This window comes from Pteronotus mesoamericanus, unplaced genomic scaffold, assembly GCF_021234165.1.
Source record: "Pteronotus mesoamericanus isolate MK-2021 breed Mesoamerican mustached bat unplaced genomic scaffold, CSHL_Meso_final scaffold_636, whole genome shotgun sequence".
Classification (NCBI taxonomy): Eukaryota; Metazoa; Chordata; class Mammalia; order Chiroptera; family Mormoopidae; genus Pteronotus; species Pteronotus mesoamericanus.
The window spans coordinates 2,700,026-2,721,448 of record NW_026555324.1 but is presented as its reverse complement, the minus strand read 5'-3'; the positions used below and the strand labels follow the sequence as shown (position 1 = coordinate 2,721,448).

General features: G+C 51.8%; 2 protein-coding genes across 3 annotated transcripts in view; both read right to left on the bottom strand.

Annotated features, from left to right (window-relative positions):
* CARM1 (coactivator associated arginine methyltransferase 1) overlaps window positions 1-8,010 on the bottom strand; it is a 42,635-nt gene extending 34,625 nt beyond the window's left edge. For both annotated transcript variants that reach the window (XM_054562187.1, XM_054562188.1), the window contains exon 1: window positions 7,753-8,010. In XM_054562187.1, coding sequence (XP_054418162.1) covers window positions 7,753-7,972 — 220 coding nt within the window. In that variant the 5' untranslated portion in view covers window positions 7,973-8,010. The remainder of the gene's footprint in view (window positions 1-7,752) is intronic.
* A 1,648-nt stretch (window positions 8,011-9,658) lies between these two features.
* CUNH19orf38 (chromosome unknown C19orf38 homolog) lies at window positions 9,659-20,510 on the bottom strand. The gene is made up of 7 exons (XM_054562005.1): window positions 20,412-20,510; window positions 18,416-18,727; window positions 16,369-16,458; window positions 15,689-15,716; window positions 14,968-15,011; window positions 13,794-13,831; window positions 9,659-10,101 (listed from the first exon to the last, which is right to left on the bottom strand). Exons 1-7 carry the CDS (start codon window positions 20,440-20,442, stop codon window positions 9,952-9,954), a joined length of 693 nt encoding a protein of 230 aa, XP_054417980.1. The 5' UTR covers window positions 20,443-20,510; the 3' UTR covers window positions 9,659-9,951.
* Between the last annotated feature and the right edge of the window lie 913 nt (window positions 20,511-21,423).

The following is a 21,423-nucleotide window of genomic DNA, read 5'->3' as shown; positions in this document are numbered from 1 at the left end:
AAGGTCACAGTCACTGACTCTTGTCCCTCTACCTTTAAGCAAAAGTACATACAATGTCAGGGAATCATGGGAACCACATCCCCATGGAGTGGTTCAGGTAAAGAGCCCTAGCTCTGAGCAGCCTCCACTCTCCACCAGAGCAGTCAGGTCTGGCCCGCCATGCCACCCTCTCTAGGATGGCCATCTTGACAGAGGTCCTAACAAACCTACCACCGCTCTGAGTGGCAGGCAGATCCCAGACACAGAGTGGACTCCCCGGGAAAGGAAACACACCTGTAGCAAGGGGTCCTGAGCCTCCGCCATTCTGCTAAATCTGACCTGTCAGAAGCCTGGCACCTAAGAATCACCATGAGTTCATGCCATATTCCTCCTTCCATGGAAAGGCCCTGCATGCCCACCATATCCAGACCCCTGTGTATAATGCATGCTTGCTTGCTTGCCAGGTGACATGCATGGTGCTGTGTACTCTCCTCCTGTGATCTCGCACATAGATCCCAACAACAGGTATGGTGCCAGGCCCTTAGCCCCTTGTCTGAAACATGCTAGCCCAGTGTGTTCCAGATAACAGGTAGACTTCGGAAATATTGCAGGTTTGGTTCTAGACTACTGTAATAAAGTGAGTATCACAATAAAGCAAGTTGTAATCTTTTTGCTGGTGTGTGTGTGTATGGTGCGGCGGGGGGGGGGGGGGGGGGTCCTGCCTTCAGTTTGTTAAAAAACGTAACACATGCCCTGGCCAGGTGGCTCATTTAGTTGGAGTGTCATCCCAATATGCCAAGGTTGTGGGTTCAATTCCCAGTCAGGGTGCAAGAATGGATAAATAAGTGGAACAACAAATTGATGTTCCCCCTTTCACAAGATAAATAAAAAACACACAGGAAAAAACCTCAATCCCTGTGAAGTGCAATAAAGCAAAGTGCAATTAAATGCGGTATGCCTGTACAAAATTTTCAGTTTTATAAAGGTAACAAGGTACAGATGATGTAGATTGTCCCAGGCAGAATATGGGCAACACCTGTAACCAAGCATGTTTTACAGGGAAATATGTGATTAGTCACACTAAATTGGATACGTAGAGATAATAAAGAGCCCAGGTGGCAGAGTTCAGTTCTGATTAGATTTTGCTGTCAAAAGAATGGCAGGTTAGGTTTTCAGAAGTCCTGGATTTCCAAATTGCCAGGGAGGGGCTGTGGACCTGAACGGGTTGCAGGTGGAAGTGAGGAAGGCTGGGAGTTGGGCAGTGGACGGGGCCAGGGCCTGGGCGCCAAGCCAGGTTAGGACTGGGTGTGACTACCTTCACCTGCACAGGGATCAAACTCAGCCACCTGGAGAGAGGGTCTGGGGGAGCAAAAGGAGGTCTCAGGCTAAGGGAAAGAGATGTTTTCCTACAGCCAATGGAGACCTGGGTTCAGACAAATGTTTCTCTATTTTAAGAAACAAACCACTGCAAGTGAAAGGACAGATGGCTACTGGCACAAGGCCTGTGTTGGGGTGGCAGCAGGCAGGGGGGAGACTCTAGCCAACTGTGGTGGCACACCCCTTCTGAAGGTGGCACTGCTACCTTCCTGGTCTCAGGGAATGTATGCCTGGGATTGCCAGGCTTTCTGATTTTTCAGAAGTACAAAGCCAGATTCTGATGTGAAGACACCCAATTTTAAAAAATATTGGATATCTACTTTTATTTTAACCCCACAGCCAAGCAAACCTTGTGGGCAAGTCACTCACAACCCCTGACCACAGGTCATGACCTCTGCCACCTTGTCCCCAACGACCTCAGCAGAATTCACCTTTGGTTCCTTAACACAACTTCTGGACCTCTGACACACACTTCTGGGGCATGCTAAAGGTGAAACAATTCGGTTACATTCCTGCTGGGTTACTTAGCCTGGAAGCCTCCACAGGCTTCTCTCTCCCTGTTCCCATCTATACCATAACCTGTTAGCAGAGTAATCTTCAGAAATACCATTTTATCATGTTAGTCCCCTGTGAAAAACGGTACACAGCTCTTGACCACATAGAGGAAAAGACCATCACTTGTAAAGCATGACTTCGGCCCAACTTTGTTACCTCCCCTTTAGCTCCTCCATTCCTCAGAGGGACCCCTTTGTTCCACTCCAGGCTGCTGTCCACACCCCACATCCACTTGAGTACCTACCTCTCCAAGTCCTTCCCAACACTCTGGCTATATCCACATCCTACACTATGGCCAAGGCTCTCCTAAGACTACATTTCCCAGCTTCCCTTGCAGCTAGTGGTGGCTGTGCAGGTTACAGCCTAGCCAATGGGATGAAAGCATAAATCCCCTTAGCCAGCTTCTGGGCATCTCCTTTAAAAAAATATAGGTAGACAGACAGACAGACAGATTTTTGAGAGAGAGAGAGAGAGAGATATTGATTGACTGATTTGTGGGAAGCTCCCTTACCAGACACCTGGAGCAGCCATTGGGATCCTTTGTCCCTTCTTTATCCTACTGCCTAGAAACCAGGGTGTAATGGCTGGGTCCCAGCCACTACGGTGATCGCAATGACATCTCACTCCAGGAAGGACCTGGGTCAGAGGAGTTCCTCAAGTAGAGGCTCCACACCAGGCCTGGTGTGCCAATCTCTAGACTTTACCATGAAGAGACTAGGAAATAAAACGTCATCTTGTTTAAGCCACTGCTACTTTGGGTGTGTGTTATACAGAAACTGAATCCTGACCACCTTTTTTCATTGAACCACTCTGCATTAAGACAGTGGGTCCAACAGCCCTTAATTCCAAAGCCAGCTGTGCTGCCTGCTAGACATGTCACTTGGTCAAGCTTTTTGCCCTGTTTTCCACCAATACAATGGGAATGGCATCCTTGACCTCACAGGACTGTGTCAAAGACCAGTGGGAACACACAGCAAGGGCCATGCCTGTCAGACCAACTGGCCCACACAGTCCAGAAAGCATATTCTGTCTGGCCTGGGCAATCAGGGCACTGCATAATCAAAACAAACAGACATATGCAATGACAGGCTTTTCATTTCTTTTAAAGCGATGGTAGATCTGGCATGCCCAACTGAGGCCAAGTTCCCACAGAGACCCCTCCTTCCTGTTAGCTTCATTCATTTACCCCAGAGGTCCACAGCTTTTCTGTCAAGGGCCAGCAATGGAATACTTCAAGTTTTGCACAGCATGATGGTCTTGGTTGAATATTCTTCTTTGTTTTTTTGTTTGTTTGTTTGTTTTTTAAATCAACCCTTCAAAAATGTACAAATCTCCCTTAGCTCTGACTACATAAAAATAGGCCGCAGGCACAACCTGGCCCACAGCCAGTTTGCCCACAGGCCCTAATTTACACCATTATCCTTTCCGCAGCTGCCCCCAAGGTCAAACACTTGAGTCTGTCAACAGAGGTTTACCTTATGCAGAGTTTGGTACACAGTAAATGCTCAATAAAGAACAGCAGCCAACAGCAACTTGCAGGCACCAGCGAAATGTGAATGCCCTTTCAGTGTTACTTTCTAAATTGTCACCACAGCCTGACACTGAATGTTCTGAAGGCTAGATGCATATGACAAACTCTTCTGTGCCCTCTCCCCCTCCCCCAGCGTGGGAGGGGGTGGTATCAGGAGTATGACTGAAGGAAGTCCCAGGGGGTATTTGAACAGAGGGTTTTTCTCTGGGGTTTCCACACCTGGCATGGCCCCCACAAACTGAAATTTAGCCCCTGCATGAGCCACTCCTGCTATATACCTCTTCCTGGCCAAAGAGGCAGGGAGAGTTCAGCCAGCCAGCCACAGTGACACGTGCTGACCAAGAAAGAAAAGTGACAGTCATCTCCAGAAAAACTGCCATGGGGCTGAGGAACTGAGAATCTGTTCTGCTCTCCATCCCACCACGCGCTTCCCTAAGGAGATGCCTCCTTCCGAGGGAGGGGCCGCCTGCGTCCAAGAACTCCAGAGGCTGTGCCAAAGCTTCCTCGGGCCCAGGAAGGCTACACCTCTGCCCAGGGAAAATGGCCTGGTTTTGTAGCTGCCCTTTAGCCACTGCCATGGATACAGGGCTGTGTGACTTCAAGTGGCAAGAAGGAAGGGTGACTGGGACAGGGCCTTGTGCAGCTGTCATCGTTCCCACATGGAGATTACAGACATCAAAAAACAGAGCTGTTCGCCCTGCTACCCACACCCAGATCCCAGACCTGCTGCCTAAGGCAGAGGTTGCAGCCCAAGGGTCCCTCTTCCACCTGCAGAAAGTGCAAGACATCTGGACAGTCCTGAAGCATAAGGGGATCCCTCCCAGAAAACCCAGTCCTTCCCTACACTACACTACTAACATCACAGTCAATAATATCTACAGAAATATCGGCTATTTACTGCCAGACACCCTGCTCCACACCCCAACAGTCCATTTCGCCCACATTCCCAGGCTCCAAGCGGCAGCATCCCAGAGTGGATGAGAAAGCAGAGGGCGCGTGCAGGTAAGTGTTGCTTCAGGTAAGGACACGGGCTCAGGAAGGTGAGATGGCTTGTGTAAGACCCCATCAGCCAGACCCCTCATTCAGAACCCTCACAAACATCCAAAGATACCTCCGGCCCAAACCCTGCATGTGAGGCACTGGGAGATTCATGCACGTTTCCTGGCCAACCCCCCGTTCCCACCCAAACACAGATTCAAATCCTGGGGGTAATCTATAAGCAGAAACAGCTTGCAGGACCCCACCTCATTAGGGACAGGTGAGCAAAACTGGGATCCTGACACTTTTTCACCTGGCCAAAGCATTCAGGTCCCAGAAGGATCCAGGTGGGAAAATGCTGAGGCCAGAGAAGGAAGTTTATCCCAAGAGAAGGCCTAAAGGTCCCAGCAGCCTGGTTCATTCCCAAGTCCCGTACCCGACCCCCGCCACCCACCCAACTGCCACATGTCTGCACATCCCCTCAGTGGCTGGACCATCTCTGACTTTTTCCAGGGGACTATCAACCAGCCCTCCACACCCAACAGGCCCGCTCAGATCCAGGAACAGCATGCAGCCCACACCCCAGCCCTGGGACTTTGTACCACCTAGCACTCTTCATAGCGATCTGTCCCTCTGTACCACACTCTCCAGGTCTTCTCAGGAGCTAGTGCTGCCTCACCCTGAGCAGTAAGTCAGCCAACTCTGAGGCCATCTCCAGGCAGTTACAGGTGCAACCTACGAAGAATTGCTCTTTCATTGAGGAAACACTGTGCTAAATAGTCACGACACCACCCCCATTCTCCCGATGAGGAAACTGAGTCACAAAGACACACAGCTACTGGCAGGGCACCAGCCTAGCCCACATAGTAGACAAAAAAATAAGTAAGTGTCCAACCTCTAACCCCCAGAACCTATGAAAATGAGCTTATTTGTAAAAAGGGTCTTTGCAGACGTAATTAAAGATCTCGAGATAAGATTGTCCTGGATTTAGGGTGGGTCCTAAATCCAAAGATGAGTGACCTCACAGATAAAGACACAGAGACAGGGCGACGCTGTGTGAAGACCGAAGCACGGACTGGACTTCTGTTCCTGTAAGCCAAGCAATACCTGGAGCCACAGGCACTGGAAAGCAAGAAAGGAGCTTCCAGAGGGAACGTGGCCCTGCTGGCACTTTCATTTCAGATTTTGGGCCAGGAACTACACGAGAATTCACTCTTGTTGTTTTAAGTCACCAAGTTTGTTATGGCGGCCCTGGGAAACTAACACAAGCCAGTTCAGCTGACTCCAGAACCCTTGCTCTCAACCCCACACCAACGTTGTGTGAACATAAAGGGGAAAAAAATCTTTCAGACTCCTGAGACTGTATCATCCCAGGCTAAGGACCTCAGTTGAAGAAACATGGACTTTCTCCTCTTTACGAATGATAACTTCAGTTATGAATTACCTTGAAAAGAGAAGTGTTGCCCTGGCTGATGTGGCTCAGTTGATTGAGTGCCGGCCTGCAAACTGAAGGGTCACCGGTTCGCTGGTTCGATTCCCAGCTAAGGCACATGCCCGGGTTGTGGGTTGGGTCCCCAGCTGGGGTCATGCGAGAGGCAACCAATCTATGTTTCTCTCACACATCCATGTTTCTCTCCCTGTCTGTCTCCCTTCCTTCCCCTCTCTCTAAACATAAATAAAAACTGGAAAAAAAAAAAGAGAGAGAGAAGTGTTATCTTCACAGCTCATTATTCAAGATTATCAACAACAAAAAAAAAGTAAAATTTCTCCTGGACAAAGATGCTAATAGGAGAAACTGGGTATGGAATATATAGGAACTCTCCACACTATCTTTCTAATAACCCTATAAACCTCAAACTGTTTTAAAATCAAAAGATGTTTATTTACAAAAGAAAAACCAACTCTCCTGGAACTCCTTTGTCGGTCAGCCTTTGAGACCCTAGTTTGAAAAACTACCTTACTTTACTCTGTTCCCCATTAATGCTTGCACAATGAATGGCCTTGTTTATGATCTGGGGGATCGTACTGATCATAAGATGGACCTTAGGTGTCCGTCCTGAGCTCTGATGCCCACCTAGGATACCCTTCTCCTCCTCATCTGGCCCAAGACCTAGCTCTGCCCCAGCACAGAAAGGTGGGACACTTGGGAAATAAGACACAGCTCTACTGAGTTTGGATTTTCCAAGTCAAGGTGCATGGAGAACCCTGTGTAAACCAACTGCTCTTCCCACCCTTCTCTTCACACACCCTCCCCAAAGTGACACAAAATGCACACTGCCCAAAGCCAGTAAGAGACTTCTGAGTGGCTCCCGAGAGAAATCCTGAGAGACAAAGCTGAATGAAACAGAATAGCAAAATTTGAAGGAGGAATCAAGAATAGGAGAGAACAGATAATTAGTAACAAGAGAAAGAAAAAGGATGAACTACAAAGACTCCGGGTCTTTGGCAAACACATTCGTGATTCTTTTTTTCCCACTGAAACGTCAGTTTTGAAACTAGCTTCTGAAAGCGCACCCAGCTTCTCACATCCCCTAAAAGGAAGGTCAGAGGCATGTGGCCCAGGAGAAAGCTGTGTTACCTCTTCCCAACCAGGCATCAAGACGGGGCCCTGCCCATCCACGTTATCACCAGAAGCATATCCAGGGGCTCGCACCGCCCTCACGTGGGCCCCTCACTGCCCTAATCCACGAGTTTCACCTTCGGGGGGAGTCCCAACACCAAGCCCTCTAGATGGGTGGAACTGGCCCTCTAAGCAGCCCGATACTGGGCACCACTTTCCAACTGTCCTTAGCAGTCCAGGAGGTTCCCTGAGATGGCCAGAGGCTGCCCACACTCCTCTGTCCCCATTCCGGCCAGGGCGGCCACACCCGACTGAGAGACTCCCCACCTCTCCCACACCCCAGGCCCCCTTCTCTCCAACCCAGCCCCCACACCCCGACGCCCTCCGAATTCACCTTCCACTCTCGGCCCCCGACTTCCTGCCCATCCCATCCCAATCTCCGTGCCCTCAGTCCCCCATTTCCCGCTTCTCTCCGTACACAGGGCACCTCACCTCTGACCGCCACGCACGCCCTCTTTTCTGCCTCTGCCCCTTGATACCGTTCCTCCACACCCCTCACTCGGGGCTACTCACAGTCGCCTACCTCAGCTCGGCCCCACGTACAGTACACCAGGCCGCCAAGGCTTGGGGCCCCTAACCCTCGAGACGCCAAGCCCCTCACCCACCACGGCCGCTGCGTCCCTCCCGCCCCTGGCCACCCGCCCGGCCCGCCTCGTGCGCAGTCCCCGCGCGCCGCCCGGCCGTCGGCCCGGACCCGGGACCCCGCACTCACGGCTGTAGAGGGCGATGCCTGCCGCGTCCGGGCCGGCGCGCACCTCGAGGCGCAGAGCCTGCTGCTCCGCGTGCCGCTGGATCTCGCCGTTCGCATCGCCAATGGTGAGGAGGCGGGCGCCGGAGAACACCGACACTGCCGCGCAGGGCCCCGCGACGCCCGGGCCCGCCACCCCCACAACGCCCGCGCCCGGCCCAGCCGCCGCCGCCGCTGCTGCCATCTTAGATCCGGCTCCAGGCCCCACCACAGCCGCCGCCGCCGCCGCCCGGGCCCAGGCCGCCGCCGCCACCGCCGCCGCCGCCGCCGCCGCGCAGGCCAAGACCGAAACAGAGCCGGGCAGCGCCGCCTGCGGGCCACGCGCCGCCTCGCTGCCACTGCCGACGACCCGGACCCGTGGCGCAGCGCCCCCTGCCGGCAGTCCTAGGCGCCGGAGAGGGAGCACGCCGAGCACCGGACACGCCTGGGGAAGGGGTCGGCCACGCCCCGGCCCCGCCCAGCGCGAACGGTCGCGGCTTTGTGAGGTGGTCGGTGGCCCAGGAACGGCAAGGGGGACGGAACGTGCGTCAAGGGGCGGTGCTCGGCCCCGCGGACACGCCCCTGAGCCTGAGTCCCGCCCCCAGCTTGGCGCGGGGAAACGGCCGCACTTTCTAAGGCGGTGTGGGTTCCTTGCCCGAGGGGGGCGGGGTAGGAGAGCGTCAGTGGGCGGTGCTCGGCCGTACAGACACGCCCCGGGTTCCGCCCCGCGAAACGACCTCGCTTTGTGAGGAGGCTCCCCAGCCGGAGAAACTGTGGGAGTGGGTCTGAAGCCCGACGGCTCCAACACGCCCCTGAAACTGGGCTCCGCCCCTTGGCCCTGCTGGGCTTTCTGAGGTGGCGTGCAGAGAGGGGCGGAGTCCAGGCTGGGGCGGGGCCCCGCCCCTAAGCCCGCCCTGCTCCCTCCCGCTGGGCCTCACTTTGGAAGGCGAAGGGCTCTTCGGAAGAACGGTGATTAGGGGCGGGGCCACGGCCTGGGACCACCTCCCAGTCCGTGGCCACCCTCCCACCCCCGAACCCACCCGCCTGGAAAAACAGTTCCAGGTGGGACTTGTCCTCTACACAGGACCTGAACTCCGTGGGAACCCACAGCATTCAAGCATTCCTTCTCTCTTCCCCGTCATTTCTCCTCCCCATCCTCTCCATTCCCGTCCCACAGCGCTCCCCACCTCCATCCTCAGACCTTCACTATATCCTCTGTCACAAAAAATTCTTGGCCCTCTCCTTCTGGACGCCTCCCTTAGCCCCTAGTTATTCTGCCTTCCCCCAGTGATGGCTGGCTAGTGAGGCCAGCAGGGCATGGCCAAGTGCACCTTTTCTGACACACACACACCCATCTTCCCTCCAGTGCCCCCTTCCTCTGCTCCAGGGCCCCTTTTGGGGAACTCAGGCTTGCGGCCACTTCCCATCTTCCCCAGTTCCCACTCTTCCCTGGACCTCCTCAGTTACTATTCATTTTCCCCAATATTCTTCATCCTCCTTCCCGATCATTCCACCTCCTGTACCCAATAACGCCATGACTTCACCAGAGACTCCCTGTGGCACTGTCCTCTTCCCACACCTTTATCGCCTTCCCTATTAAGCACCCTCGTCTGCACTGCAGTTAAGGGGTACTCCCCCCACCCACCAGGCTTCCAGTGATTAGACCCCAGAAGTCTGGGGCTTGAAGGATTACACTTTATAGAGGTCTTGGGACCAGCTCAACATATGCTATAATTAATAACTTAGGCATACCAGCAAGGCAGACACACAGAACATACCCCAGGGTACCCTATGCTCCAAAAACCCAGTTGGGTTGTCCAAGTCAGGTATGGCAAGGGATGAGGAAACCAGAGGGGTGCTCAGAGAGCTCAGACCTTTTATGGCCCAGCCGGGTACCAGAAGAGGTCCTAACTACATCCCTGGTGGTCTTTGAAGCTGAGAAGCCAAAGAGAGGTTTCCTGCTTTCTGTCCAGCCTCCGGGCCAATGTCTGCTCCCACTCTTCTGCTCCTGCTCCTCTGTGAGGAAGGTGCCAAGGCCAGACATCCTGTTCAGTTCCCTGAGAAAGCAGTAGCCATAGCCCCCCTCCCCAAAGTGTCTGGAGGGACGTCGGGCCCCACACAGCCTGGCCAGATCAAGTGAGAGAGGAGAGCAGAGTACATAGAGAGGGGCCGCAATCCTCAGCCTCACTGGCAGGCCCGGAAGGTGCTGAATTCGGGGGGCTCAGGTGAGGATAGTGTGGAGATGGACTTCTTCCGGGGCCCAGAGTTTTCAGGGGTCGCAGCAGAGCCTGAGTAAGCATCCAGGGTGACTGCGTCTCCTTCTGAAGTCATTTCCTTTGTCTGTGGAAGAAAAACAGAACTGGGTGATTTGGTGTTTCAGGGTTTCCATATGTTCTGAGTCTGAGACTCCCCATATGGTAGACTCCCTCTCATCTACCCCCTACACGTACCCCACAGCTTCAGAGCCTGGGGATCTGCCATTTGTCCTCCTGCCTTTCTCTTTGCTGAATAGGGGACCAAGCAGCCTGGGTTCAAATCCCAGCTCCAGTACTTGCTAGTGGTATGACCTCAGTCAAATAACTTAATTCCTCAGTGCTCAGTTTCCCCTTTTGCATGATAGGGAGAGCACTAATACCCCCCTCATGGGGTTGCTATGAAGCATAAAGGAATTAAATCACTGATGCATCACATTGTAAGCGTTCAGTGAACAAAGCTATTGCAATTATCTCCTCCCATTCTGGACTTCCTCAGAAATCTACCCTTGCCTCTGCCTTGAAGGCTCCTGCTCTCAATGCCAGTCATGAAGAGATGAATTTGCTAAAACTGAAGCCTGGCAGGTGAGAGCAGGCTGGGGTTCCACTCTCAGACCTGCTCCTCCCTAGTTGGGTGATCCCAGTAAGGCAACCCCAGTAAGGCACATAACCAGCTCCAGTCTTCTTGTGTGTATGTTTTTTTTTTTAAGTCAACTGCACTTTATAGGATGTTATAAAGTAAATATCAGATCCTTAGAGTAATAAGACAGTACAAGCTGAGAGACTGGTCAGCTGCTTCCTTTTCATTTCAACCAACAGCACAGCTTTCTAATTCTTCAAAAAGAAACTAGAATTGAAAGCAGGGACTCAAACAGATATTTGCACACCCATGTTCATTGCAACATTATTCACAATAGCCAAAAGGTGGAAGCAACCCAAGCGTCCATCAGTGGGTGACTGGATAGACAAAATGTGGTATACACATACAATGGAATACTATTCAGCCTTACAAAGGGAGGAAATTCTGACACGTTAGAACATGAATGAACCTTGAAAACATTATGCTGAGTGAAATATGCCAGATACAAAAAGGATGAGGGCCCCAAATAGGGCAAATTCACAGAGACTGAAAGTAGAAGGGTAATTGCCAAGGGCTGGGAGAAGAGGTAAGACTGAGGAGTCAGTGTATAGTGGGAACGGAGTTTCAGTTTTCCAAGACAAAGTTTTTAAATGGATAGCTGTGATAGATGCATAATGTGAAAGTACTTAATGCCATAGAACTGCACACTGAAAAATGGGTACAATGAGGCCCTGGTCAGATAGCTCATTAGTTAGAGTCATGTCCTGATACACCAAGTTTGCAAGTTTCATCCCTAGTCAGGGCACATTCAAGAATCAACCAATGAATGCATAAATAAGTGGAACTACAAGTTGATGTTCCTCTTTCCCTTCCTCTCTCTAAAATCAATAAATTTTTTTAAATGGCAAAAATGTTATATTTTTATTATGTATATTTTACCACAATTTATAAAAAAGGAAACTAGAAAAGATCAATAAAATTTACTATTAAGGAAAAGAAGCACCATATATACCATATATAACAATGTAAATATCATGCTATCATTTGTGTTTAAAAGGGCGAGGATATAGATTTGCAATTTTCACTTTTGCTTGCATTTTGGAAGAAGCTCCTAACAGTAGTCAGTGGTTACTCCTGTGTGTGTAGAGAAGGAAACCAATGGGTAGAGAATGGGTAAGTGATTAAAAAAAAATCCAAAAAAAATACTGTGTGTATAATTTTGGCAAAGGGACGTATTTCATATTTTAAATGTTTTTAATTAAAAAAATATATAGCAAAAAATAAAAGTATATATAGTCACCAGGTCTAAGATACTAAGAAATAAGTTGTTCTGTTTTCCATTGTTTCATTTTAAATGTCTTTTTTAAAAAGGAAGAAGGAAAAAATCACCAGACTGGCGCCTTGAGCCTGTGGTTTCACACGGAAAGTTTTAGAACCTGCCCTGCCTGTCAACATTTTCTTAACAACTCAGGATTTGTTCTGGGAGCAGAGACTTCAGAAAGCCAAACAGCCCAGCACCAAGCCCCTTCACTGCCACTGTTTGTACACCAGTGACTGGGGGCCAGTTTAAACTTCCCTACTCCTCTCTCCAGAATTCCAGACTCATGTCTCCACCTGCTCTTGGGCATAACCAAAGGAGGTGGCCTTCCCTTATCCCTCCAAGCTGTCTCTCCCCAAGACTCCCCACATGCCTTCTCCTTCTTCAGCCCGCTCATCCAGTCAAAAATCAATGCCGTGTTTCCCATCTGCTGAATCTACCTGACCTGCATCTGTTTGTTTCTTCCTCCTTTGCTGACAACAAGCTGGACCAAAACCACTTTGCATGCCTGGACCAATCCATCCACATCCTCCAAGTCTGTTGTCTCCACAGCCTGTGAGCACCTGAATCTGGTTATATCCCTTCTCTGCTCTGAAACCTTCATGGTTCCCACCTCACTTGGGGTAAAAGTCAAAGTTCTCCACATGGCCTGACAACTCCTCACTCCACTCTACCCCAGTTACATGTGCTGTGTCAAGAACATATGCCAGCCCTAGCTGGTGTGGCTCAGTGGATTGAGCACCGCCCTGAGAACCAAAGGGTTGCCAGTTTGATTCCAGGTCAGGGGCACATGAGAGGCAACCAAATATTGATGTTTCTCTCCCTCTCTTTCTCACTCTCTTCCTCTCTCTAAAAATAAATAAAATCTTTAAAAAAAAGTGTCCCAAGCCTGGATCAATCTTCCGCAGCTACCTCCTGCTTGTCGCCCATCTCTGAGACCCCCCCGGAATCTCCTGTCTATGTGAGAAGGAAGTCTTCTGGTCCCTCCTGGCCCATGTGGCATCATCTATCTCCCCCCATAAAATTAAGAAGCTCTGAAGGAGTCAGGGCCTCCTCCTGCCCTTGACCCGATGCCCTCACCCCACTGCCCATCACGGTGCCTCAGGCAGACGACTCTGCCCCGGGGCTGACAGCAGCCCCAAAGTGTCTACCCATCCAAGTGGGGCCTCTGAGGCCGCCTTGAGTGGGGCCACCTTTGCCCTAACCTGTGCTCCTCTCCATGTGAAGAGGAGCAGCTCAACATTTTTTGATCCAAGGTGTCCCTGGCTCAGACATCTCTAATTTAGTTTTTTTTTAAAAAAAGTAATAAAGTGCAAACACCAAGGCCACCCCAAGATGCAGTTGTGCAGAGGGGTTCAAATCCCAGTCCAAAAAAGTATGGTCTGGGGGAGCAACACCCCTCAGTGCAGGAGGGGTGCAGTGAGACCCTCCCCACTAAAAGGGCAAATGCACAACTAGAACATTTAAGCTGAAATCCCAGAAACAACACAAAGTAAGGTTTTCTTTATACCAGGAGGGGGTTATACTGTGCATCAGATTGTCACAAAGCTCCACGACCCCAAAAAAGCCACCAGATCCCCCCTGAATCCCCTCTGTCACCATCCTGGGGAGGTGGCCAGACTGAATGCAAAGACAGTGCTGGCCCCAAGAGCAAGCACCCCTAGGGGCCTGCCCATTGTCACACAGGGGCTTGGACGTGGCCGCGTCTAATCCCCCAGGATACCTCACAGCCAAATCTCAGCTCACAGACAAATCCCTGCTCAGTGATTCTGGGTTTTTCCTTCCCACCCTGACAACAGGTCAATCCAGCCTGGTGGTGGCTCCACCCTCCCTGGGGATAGGCAAAAAACCGGGACCAAGAAAAGAAACGACTTACCGTTGAGATGGCAAACAGGGAATTATCAAAGGACATGTCTGGAAAAGAAAGAGAGAGGAAAACTAGGACTGGGACCAGTTTAAATTCCCTGCTCAACCCCCTCCCCCAAAGCCCACAGGCCCACTGTCAACACTGTCCATCCCCAGGCATCCTTTTTGCTCCCTTCCCGCTCATCTGCAGCGTGAACCGTTCACAGCTGCAAATTGCATCGTCCCTCTTCTACTCTGAGCCCTTCTTCAGCAGCCTCTTGCTGCCCTCCGGAAAATGCATGCCTCATCTCAGCTCCCGATTTTGGAAACACCTCTTAGCTCCTTCACCCCAACAGGCTCTCCTTAAGCGCCTCCTGCAGGTCTCTGCTTAAACGTCACTTCTTTAGGGAAACCCTAATAGCCCCAGGCAGGTGCCTGCCGTACCTGCTGTTTCCCCACTGAAGTGTGAGCTTGTGAGCAGAGATCATTTTTGTCTTGCTCATCGAGGGGGCCCCGCAGATATCAACACATAGTAGGTGCTCGACAAAAGTGTGGGACATTGAAAAAAGTACAAGAACGGAGTTTCTCGGTTTGGAGCCCCTCCTTGAGCATCGCACATCACAGACGGGCTGCCCTTTGCCCCCTGGTGGAAGCCGGCAGAATGACGTTTGGACAAGTAGAGCTCCGTTTGAAGATGCTGGCAGGTACGGGGGGGGGGGGGGGGGGGGGGGGGGCGGGCAAGCAGACACGGCAGACGCAGCCCCTTGTGGAGCTGACTGTCCAGCAGCGGAGGCAAATACTGTGTACCCAACAGGCAATGATTACTTGACTGTGTTTCTACTAAGGCATAAGAAAGGTGACAGGGTGCCTGCTGGGAGCATGTAGGTAGACAGCGCAGACCCTGTCTAGGGAGTCAAGGAAGACTTCCCGGAGATGACCTTCAGACTGAGATCAGAAGGAAGAAGAGTGCTCTAGGCAGAGGGCAGAGTGCACGAAAGGCCCAAGGATGGGGCGAGGACAGAAGGTGGGAGGTGAAACCTGGGGTGGAGGGGACTTGGAAAGGAGGGGTATATTCTTGCCCCAAAGGGAAGCAATCAACCCCAGAAGAGCTTCGTTAGTGAGTAGTGAGGCCTGTGGTGTTTTGAGGTAGAGAACTCCACCTGGGAGCTGGGGGAGGGACAGAGGAGCAAGGAGGAAGCACGAACCTGTGGTGGTGAAGTTAATCTGGGCCCAGCAGGATTCTTGCTCTCTGCGAAGAGATTGGGAAGAGAGTGATGCTGTCTCAGACAAGAGGCCTTTTCCAGGCCCCAACCCTGACCTTTGTTCGTTACCCACCCTGAATCCCCTCAGATGGAAATTCTCTTGCCAGAGCCCCACAAGCCAGAAAAAGTCAGGCTTTGATCCCAGGCCTGTTGCTAGCTCTCTGCCGCTAGGCAGCAGGGTATCCGCCCTCTCTTAGAGGAGGGAAACCAAGGCTGGGACCAGCTGGGACACCCTGATGCCCAGGAACCGGGGCATCAAGCTGGGCACTGCACAACCCTAGGGGGATGCCGCTTGCCTTCTCCCCCTGTGATTTCTAGAGTGATTAGACCGTCTTTGGCAGCTGGCAGTAAAAGGGTATGAGGAAGGCTCAGCCATTTGCTCCCCTTGCCTCAGTTTCCTTGTTTGTAAAATGGGGCTATTTATAGTGCTTGCTTCCAGGGCTGCTATGAGGACAACAGGAGTCCGGCTTCAGAGCCCCCTAGCGCAGTGCCCTGGGCCCCCACCCCGCAGAGGGGAGCTCCCACACGGCCAGGGAAGTGCCCCTCTGTTCCCCGAACCTGGCCAGCTCTCAGAGCCCCTAACACCCATCAGGAGCTCCTGCCCTGAGATTCAATATTTCTTTCCCCAAAACCACTGTCTGAGGGTCTCCAGGGATGGTCTCACCTTTTCTTCTGCATTTTTTTTACTTTAACTGGGGAACAAAAAATAAATGTTAGATTTTGGTCCTGGGTGCATCCTGTTTGCAAGTTTCTAAAACCAAAAAGCCAAAAGCCCCCCTCAGACACTTGCCCCCCTGCCTTTGCCTTCTCCCCTGGCAAATCTGCTGCTCTACAGGAGAACTACTGCAAACAGTTATTTCCCCCAAGTACATGAGTGATGTATGTTGGTTAAAACTTCAAACAAGATACAAGCATGTAAAATTGCTTTAAAAAATATTAATTTCATTGGGTGTCAGGGATTGGGTGGAGGGGGATGGGGAGTTCATGTTTCATTGGGAAAGAGCTTCAGTTTGAGATCAAAGAATCCTGCAGGTGGTAGTGCTGGTCACAGCTGCACGACAATGTCAGTGTGCTTCATGCTGCTGAACTGGACGCTAAAAAGGGTTAAAATGGTAACTTTTATATTTTGTATATTTGACCATAATAAAAAATATATATTCCCCCCTGCCCATCATCATCGTTGTACTTCTGGAAGGTTCTTCATTGCTAAGTTACGGAGTAAGCTCTGTGCTGCTAACTTCTGTGCTCCTAAAAGATGGATGTGAGCGGAAGTGCGTTTACACATTCCGGGAGTGGCACACTGGCAGCCTGTGGGCCACGCTTTCTTTCTTTGCCTGCTGTTACCTTTCCTGATCACCACAGCAACAGCTACCAGCCCAGCAAGGAGGAGGGCTCCAGCCAGGCTCAAGGAGAGAGCCAAGATCCAGGCAGGCACTAGAGAAAAATGGAAAAAGAGAGAATGGGCAGGTCATGGAGTTGCAGAGGCACGACAACTGTCATTCCTCCAGGTTATCTTAGCAGAGGCAGTCTCTTCCCTCTCCCCCCCCCCCCCCACTGTGTGGCTTGGGTGTAGCTGGATCCTAGGGATCCAGCAAATCTTATATCTAGTCAATTAACAAAATCACGCCCCCTGGCCATTGTGATTGGTTCAGAGATGGGCACGCAACTCAAGCTGAGGGACTGAAAGCTAATTCTGAGACTCGACAGGCCACTAGGAGGAGAGGTTTACTGGTTGGGATATACATCTTAATATACACATCAAGCTGGTAGGATGTACATCTGGATCTGCTGGGCACAATTTTGCCACCGTGAGGGGAAGGCTTGCCTGAGAATAAGACACAGAAGAAAGCTGAACTGAGAGATGGCAAATGATCCCTGACACCCTTGGTCACGAGGATCCAACAAATCCCCTTTTGTGATTGAAACCAGTTTGAGTCAAGTTTTCAGTTACTTGCAGCCTGAAGAGTCAGTTCTGCTGGCTTCAGCATGAGTATGAGAGAATCAGGGGACATCCACCCTCCACCACAGGGTGGCCCCCTCAGGCCCACACGGAGGCCGGCCACAGAAACATGAAGCCCCAGCCCCAGAGTTTTCTCTGCAAAGGATCCGGCTGCTCCTCCCCAGAGAGAAAGGAGTCTCTCAGGGGAGCCGAGAGCAGATGCCCTGACGCCGGTAGAGGGCAGGAGCTAAGCCAGTGATGGGAAGGAAGGACGCACACTTGGTGTTCTCACAGTATTAGCCTTGTTCGTTCATTCACCTGGGGCCAGGGTGGGGGAAGAGGTGGTTGTCACCTCCTCACTCTGAGACCACAGGACCAAGGTGAGAGAAGGGGGCCTTTGATAGTGGAACTCTAAGGCCAGGGAGGACACAGAGACTGCTCTGTCATCACAACCTGTGAGCCTCTGCTGGCAACAAAGTTCTCTTTGCAGCTGGAAAGATTCATGCTGACACCGAGGCTCCACCAGGAGGCTCCTCCCTCCCTCCGCTCAAGATCCAAAGCCTACACCTTCCCCCTGCTCCCGAGGAAACAGCGGCCCTCCCAGGACTTCTGTCCCACTCATCCAAAAGGCCAGGGTCCTTTCTGCAGCCACAGGCCCCTGCAAGGTCCTTTAGGCCACTTCCTTGACCTCAACTCTCCCCACTTTCCTCTTTGTTCACTTGGCTTCAATCAAGGGCACCTCCATGTTGATCAAACATACTAGGTATACCCCAGCCTCAGGGCCTTTGCGCAGCCTGTTCCTTCTATGTGGAACCTCCCGCCCCAGCCATTCACATGGGTGGCTCCTTATCATTCAGGTCTTTTCCCAAACATTGTCTCCTAAGAGAGGCGCTCACTGGCCACTCTCCTCTGTATTTAAAATGACACCCTTCACTAGGCTGTATTTCATCCTTGGCATTTTACTTGCCCCCTGCTGGCAGATCCAATAATTATCAGACTCCTTGTTTATTGTCTGTCTCCATTGCCTTGGAATGTCAGCTACAAGAGGGCAGGGATATTATTTCAGTTACTGCTGAACCTGCACTGCTAAAGACAGTGCCTGGCGCACAGCAGGTGCTCTGAACTGTTCTGTGGCCCGGAGCAGAGGGAGGCAGCAGGGCAGGCTGATTCGGTGCTTGGGTTCTGGAGGCCACTGGAAGCCCAACTCTGCTGCCTGCTAGCCGTGTCCCTTGGACAAGTCCCTTCATCTATTGTGCCTTGGTTTCCTTCTGTGCAAAATGGGGAGAATCACAATACCCATTGCACGGGGTGATTGAAACGATTAAATGTGGGAAGGTAAGTCCTGGCAAGCCGGAAGCCTGGCCTGTCCGATGATGATTACCATCCCATGGAAAGGCTTGGCAGTGAGAAAACGGAGCCCCAGGCTGATGAGGGCTGATGAGAGGGCCTTACCTGGGAGGGAAACATGCACAGGCTCACTGAGATCGGACAGCTGCGGTTGCCTGTGCTCGCCAAGCACACCATACTGGCAATGAAACGTCGTTCCCCCTGCAGCCTCCCAGGCGCCACCACTCAGGTTGAATGTGACACTGAGCTGGTCTGCAGGGGCCTGCAGGAGCTGGACCACCTTCTCCCCTCGGTACAGTGTAAAATTGGCCCCTGGGAAGCCCAGGGGGGCCACGCATTCAATGTAGATGGGGTCTTCTTGACTGCTGGGGTGCGGGGGCACCAGCAGGATGGATGGCGCTGGGATCGCCATGGAGCCTATAATGCAGAATAAGGGAGGCCTTGGGTTAGTGGGTGGTTAAAGCGGGGGCCAACCTGGCTGTGTGGCCTTGGGCAAGTGGCTCACCCTTTCAGGCCCCCGTTTGTTTTTGTTTTCCCAACTGATTACAGATTTATATTTTTTTCACTTGTCAAACACACAGTTGATCATTTCAAGAGGAAAATGCATCAAAGGCAAATATAAGATTATAAAAGTTCTTATTATTCATGTAACATGGAAGATGTATTTATTTACTACATTTTACATATTCTAGAAGACAATTCAGATCAAGATAGATTCAAACTGGTTGATAAGATTTCTGTGGGCCTTGCTTTTTATGCACAGCTGGAGGCTAGTCATCCCTACCCGGCTGCGGTGTTAAGGGAATCAAGTGCCCAGCACCTGGTGAGGGGTGACTGCATTTGAGCTTTTTAAAAAAATTTACCTATTTTATTTTTTAAAAGATTTTATTTATTTTTAGGGAGAGGGGAATAGAGGGAGAAAGAGAGGGAGAGAAACATCAACGTGTGAAAGAAACATGAATCAGTTGCCTCTCAAGGGCCCCAAATGGAGACCTGGCCCGCAAGCCAGGCGTGTGCCCTGACCGGGAACCAGCAACTTTTTGGTTCGCAGGCTCACGCTCAATCCACTGAGCCACCCCAGCCCAGGCATAAATTTATTGATTGATTTTAGGGAGAGAGGAAGGAAGAGAGACAGAGAGAAACATCAATCTGTTGTCATCACTGCTGTGCCCTGGACAGTGGTGGAAGCTGCAGCCTTGGGGCATCAAGGGGACGCTCTAACCAACTGAGCTACCCAGCCTGGGCTGAGTCATTTTTTAAAAATAATTGCAGTGGTTATGACACAGCAATGCAATTACATTCTCATTACTTCAATCAATGGCACTGACTATGTGCCAGGCCCTGTTTAGGTGCGGGGGACAGAGGCACACACAAGCGTGCCTCAGAGAGCCGACGTTCTCAAGGAGGCAAGAAACGCTGTGCAGCACATCAGAGCAACGAGAAGGCTGCCTTAGCTGGGGTAGCCACAGAGGCTTCCCTGAAGAAGTGACACAAGATGAGCTGAGGGAAAGCATTTCGGGCAGAGGGGACAACTCAGGCAGAGGCTGGGAGGCTGAGAGGGGCGTGGGGTATTCAAGGAGGCCAGGGTCGCTGGAGGGGGTGGGGAAGGGAGACAGTGGGAGGAGGGGAGAACAGAGAGGTTCCTGCTCTCCAGGCTGCGGTGAGGAATGTAGATTGTGGGGTCAGTTTCCTACAGGAGGGGCCATTTTCTCCCCAGCTGCCCCCAGGCTCCTGAGCACAGTGTGTGTCTGGCCCAGTGAGGTCTGCACGAGCCTTCCCTTGTCCCCTCGCAGGTCTGCTGCTCTGGCCCTGGAGATGGGAGCCTTAGAGGCCAAGCATGTTGAGTCATGGGATGTGGGCATGGCTCTCTCCAGTGGGGTGACATTTCTGTATCCATGATGTGGGGTTAAAGAGGAGCCCAATAAAAGTAAGTCACGCTCCTGGGACAATTCCAAGGCTCTGGGGCAAATCGATCAGGGCTCAGCCTCTTTTAGCACCCAAGGAGGTCAGCCCCAGGCCATGGTTCCTGCCCCCACAGCAGAGGAGAGGTGGGCAGGCATGGGGGAGCAGTTTGGGCATGGTGCAGGGGCGTCAGGCTCACCAGCTGCAAAGAGCAGGACAGTCCAGGGCATCGTTTCTCCAGCGTTTGGCCCGGCAACCTGGCTGAGGCCAGCGTGGCCCACGGATCGCCACAACTCCTCCTGTGAGACCAAAGCAGGGAAAGGAGAAGCTGGGCTGATTTTAGCAGAGTGTTTCCTCACTGGCAGGAAGTTGCACCCACACTTGAGTACGGAAAGAGACTCCCTCCTCTCCCCCACCCCTTCCACTAGCACCCATCAGAATTTGGCACCTCTCTGTGCCTTGGTGGTCATGGTTCTGCAGATGGAAGGGACAAATGAAATGGTCGAGGTGTATTTATTCTTCTACCCCTGAAAAGCCTCCCAGGCACGAGGAAGGGTAAGGACTGTGGGCTGCTTGGGAAACCCATGCCCAAGACATACAACGCAGCCCAGCGAGTGCCAGAGTTGATACACGTCAGGTGCAAGGTGGTAGGGCATGGTGGTTAGGGCTTGGCCTTTGTGACCTCAGGCAAGACATGGTCCTTCTCTGAAGCCTCGTCTTACTGCTTTGTAGAAAGGGAATAAGAGGAGAACACAGAAGAGCCAAAGAACTCGTGGCATGAAGTACAATGCCAAGAAGGGGTGAGCATTTCCAGCGTGAAGGCACAGAGAAGCCTCAGGAGCTTCACCAGCCAGGTGAAACACTAGCTCCAGAACTGGGGCAATGATATACTTTGCAGGACAGACTGCCTTCCCCCATTTCCAGCCCAAAGGTTTGTTTGACCTTTAGGTTTGCTTTGGTCTCTAATGTTCTGTTCAAATCAAGTGAGTCCACCTGGAGGTTTACACCCAGGAGGGACTTACATCCATAAGTGTGTGTTCACCAAACAGCAAAAAGGGCCACTAGAGTAGACTTTCTTTGGACACACAAACCTCATTCCAACCTCAGGGTCTTTGCACATGCTGTGCCTCCTGCCTGGGACACAATTCTATCACCCTGGTCAAATCCCACTCCTTCAGGTCTCAGCTTAAATATTACTTCTGGGAAATCTT

Bases quoted from the DNA above. Each gene is read 5' to 3' on its own strand.
- CUNH19orf38 (XM_054562005.1), bottom strand. From the start codon at position 20,442: ATGCCCTGGACTGTCCTGCTCTTTGCAGCTG. The intron at 15,717-16,368 runs GTAACAGCAGGC...TTTGTTCCCCAG, and splicing joins TGCTGTGGTGATCAGGAAAG to TTAAAGTAAAAAAAATGCAG. The intron at 10,102-13,793 runs GTAAGTCGTTTC...CCACAGACAAAG, and splicing joins CCCTGTTTGCCATCTCAACG to GAAATGACTTCAGAAGGAGA.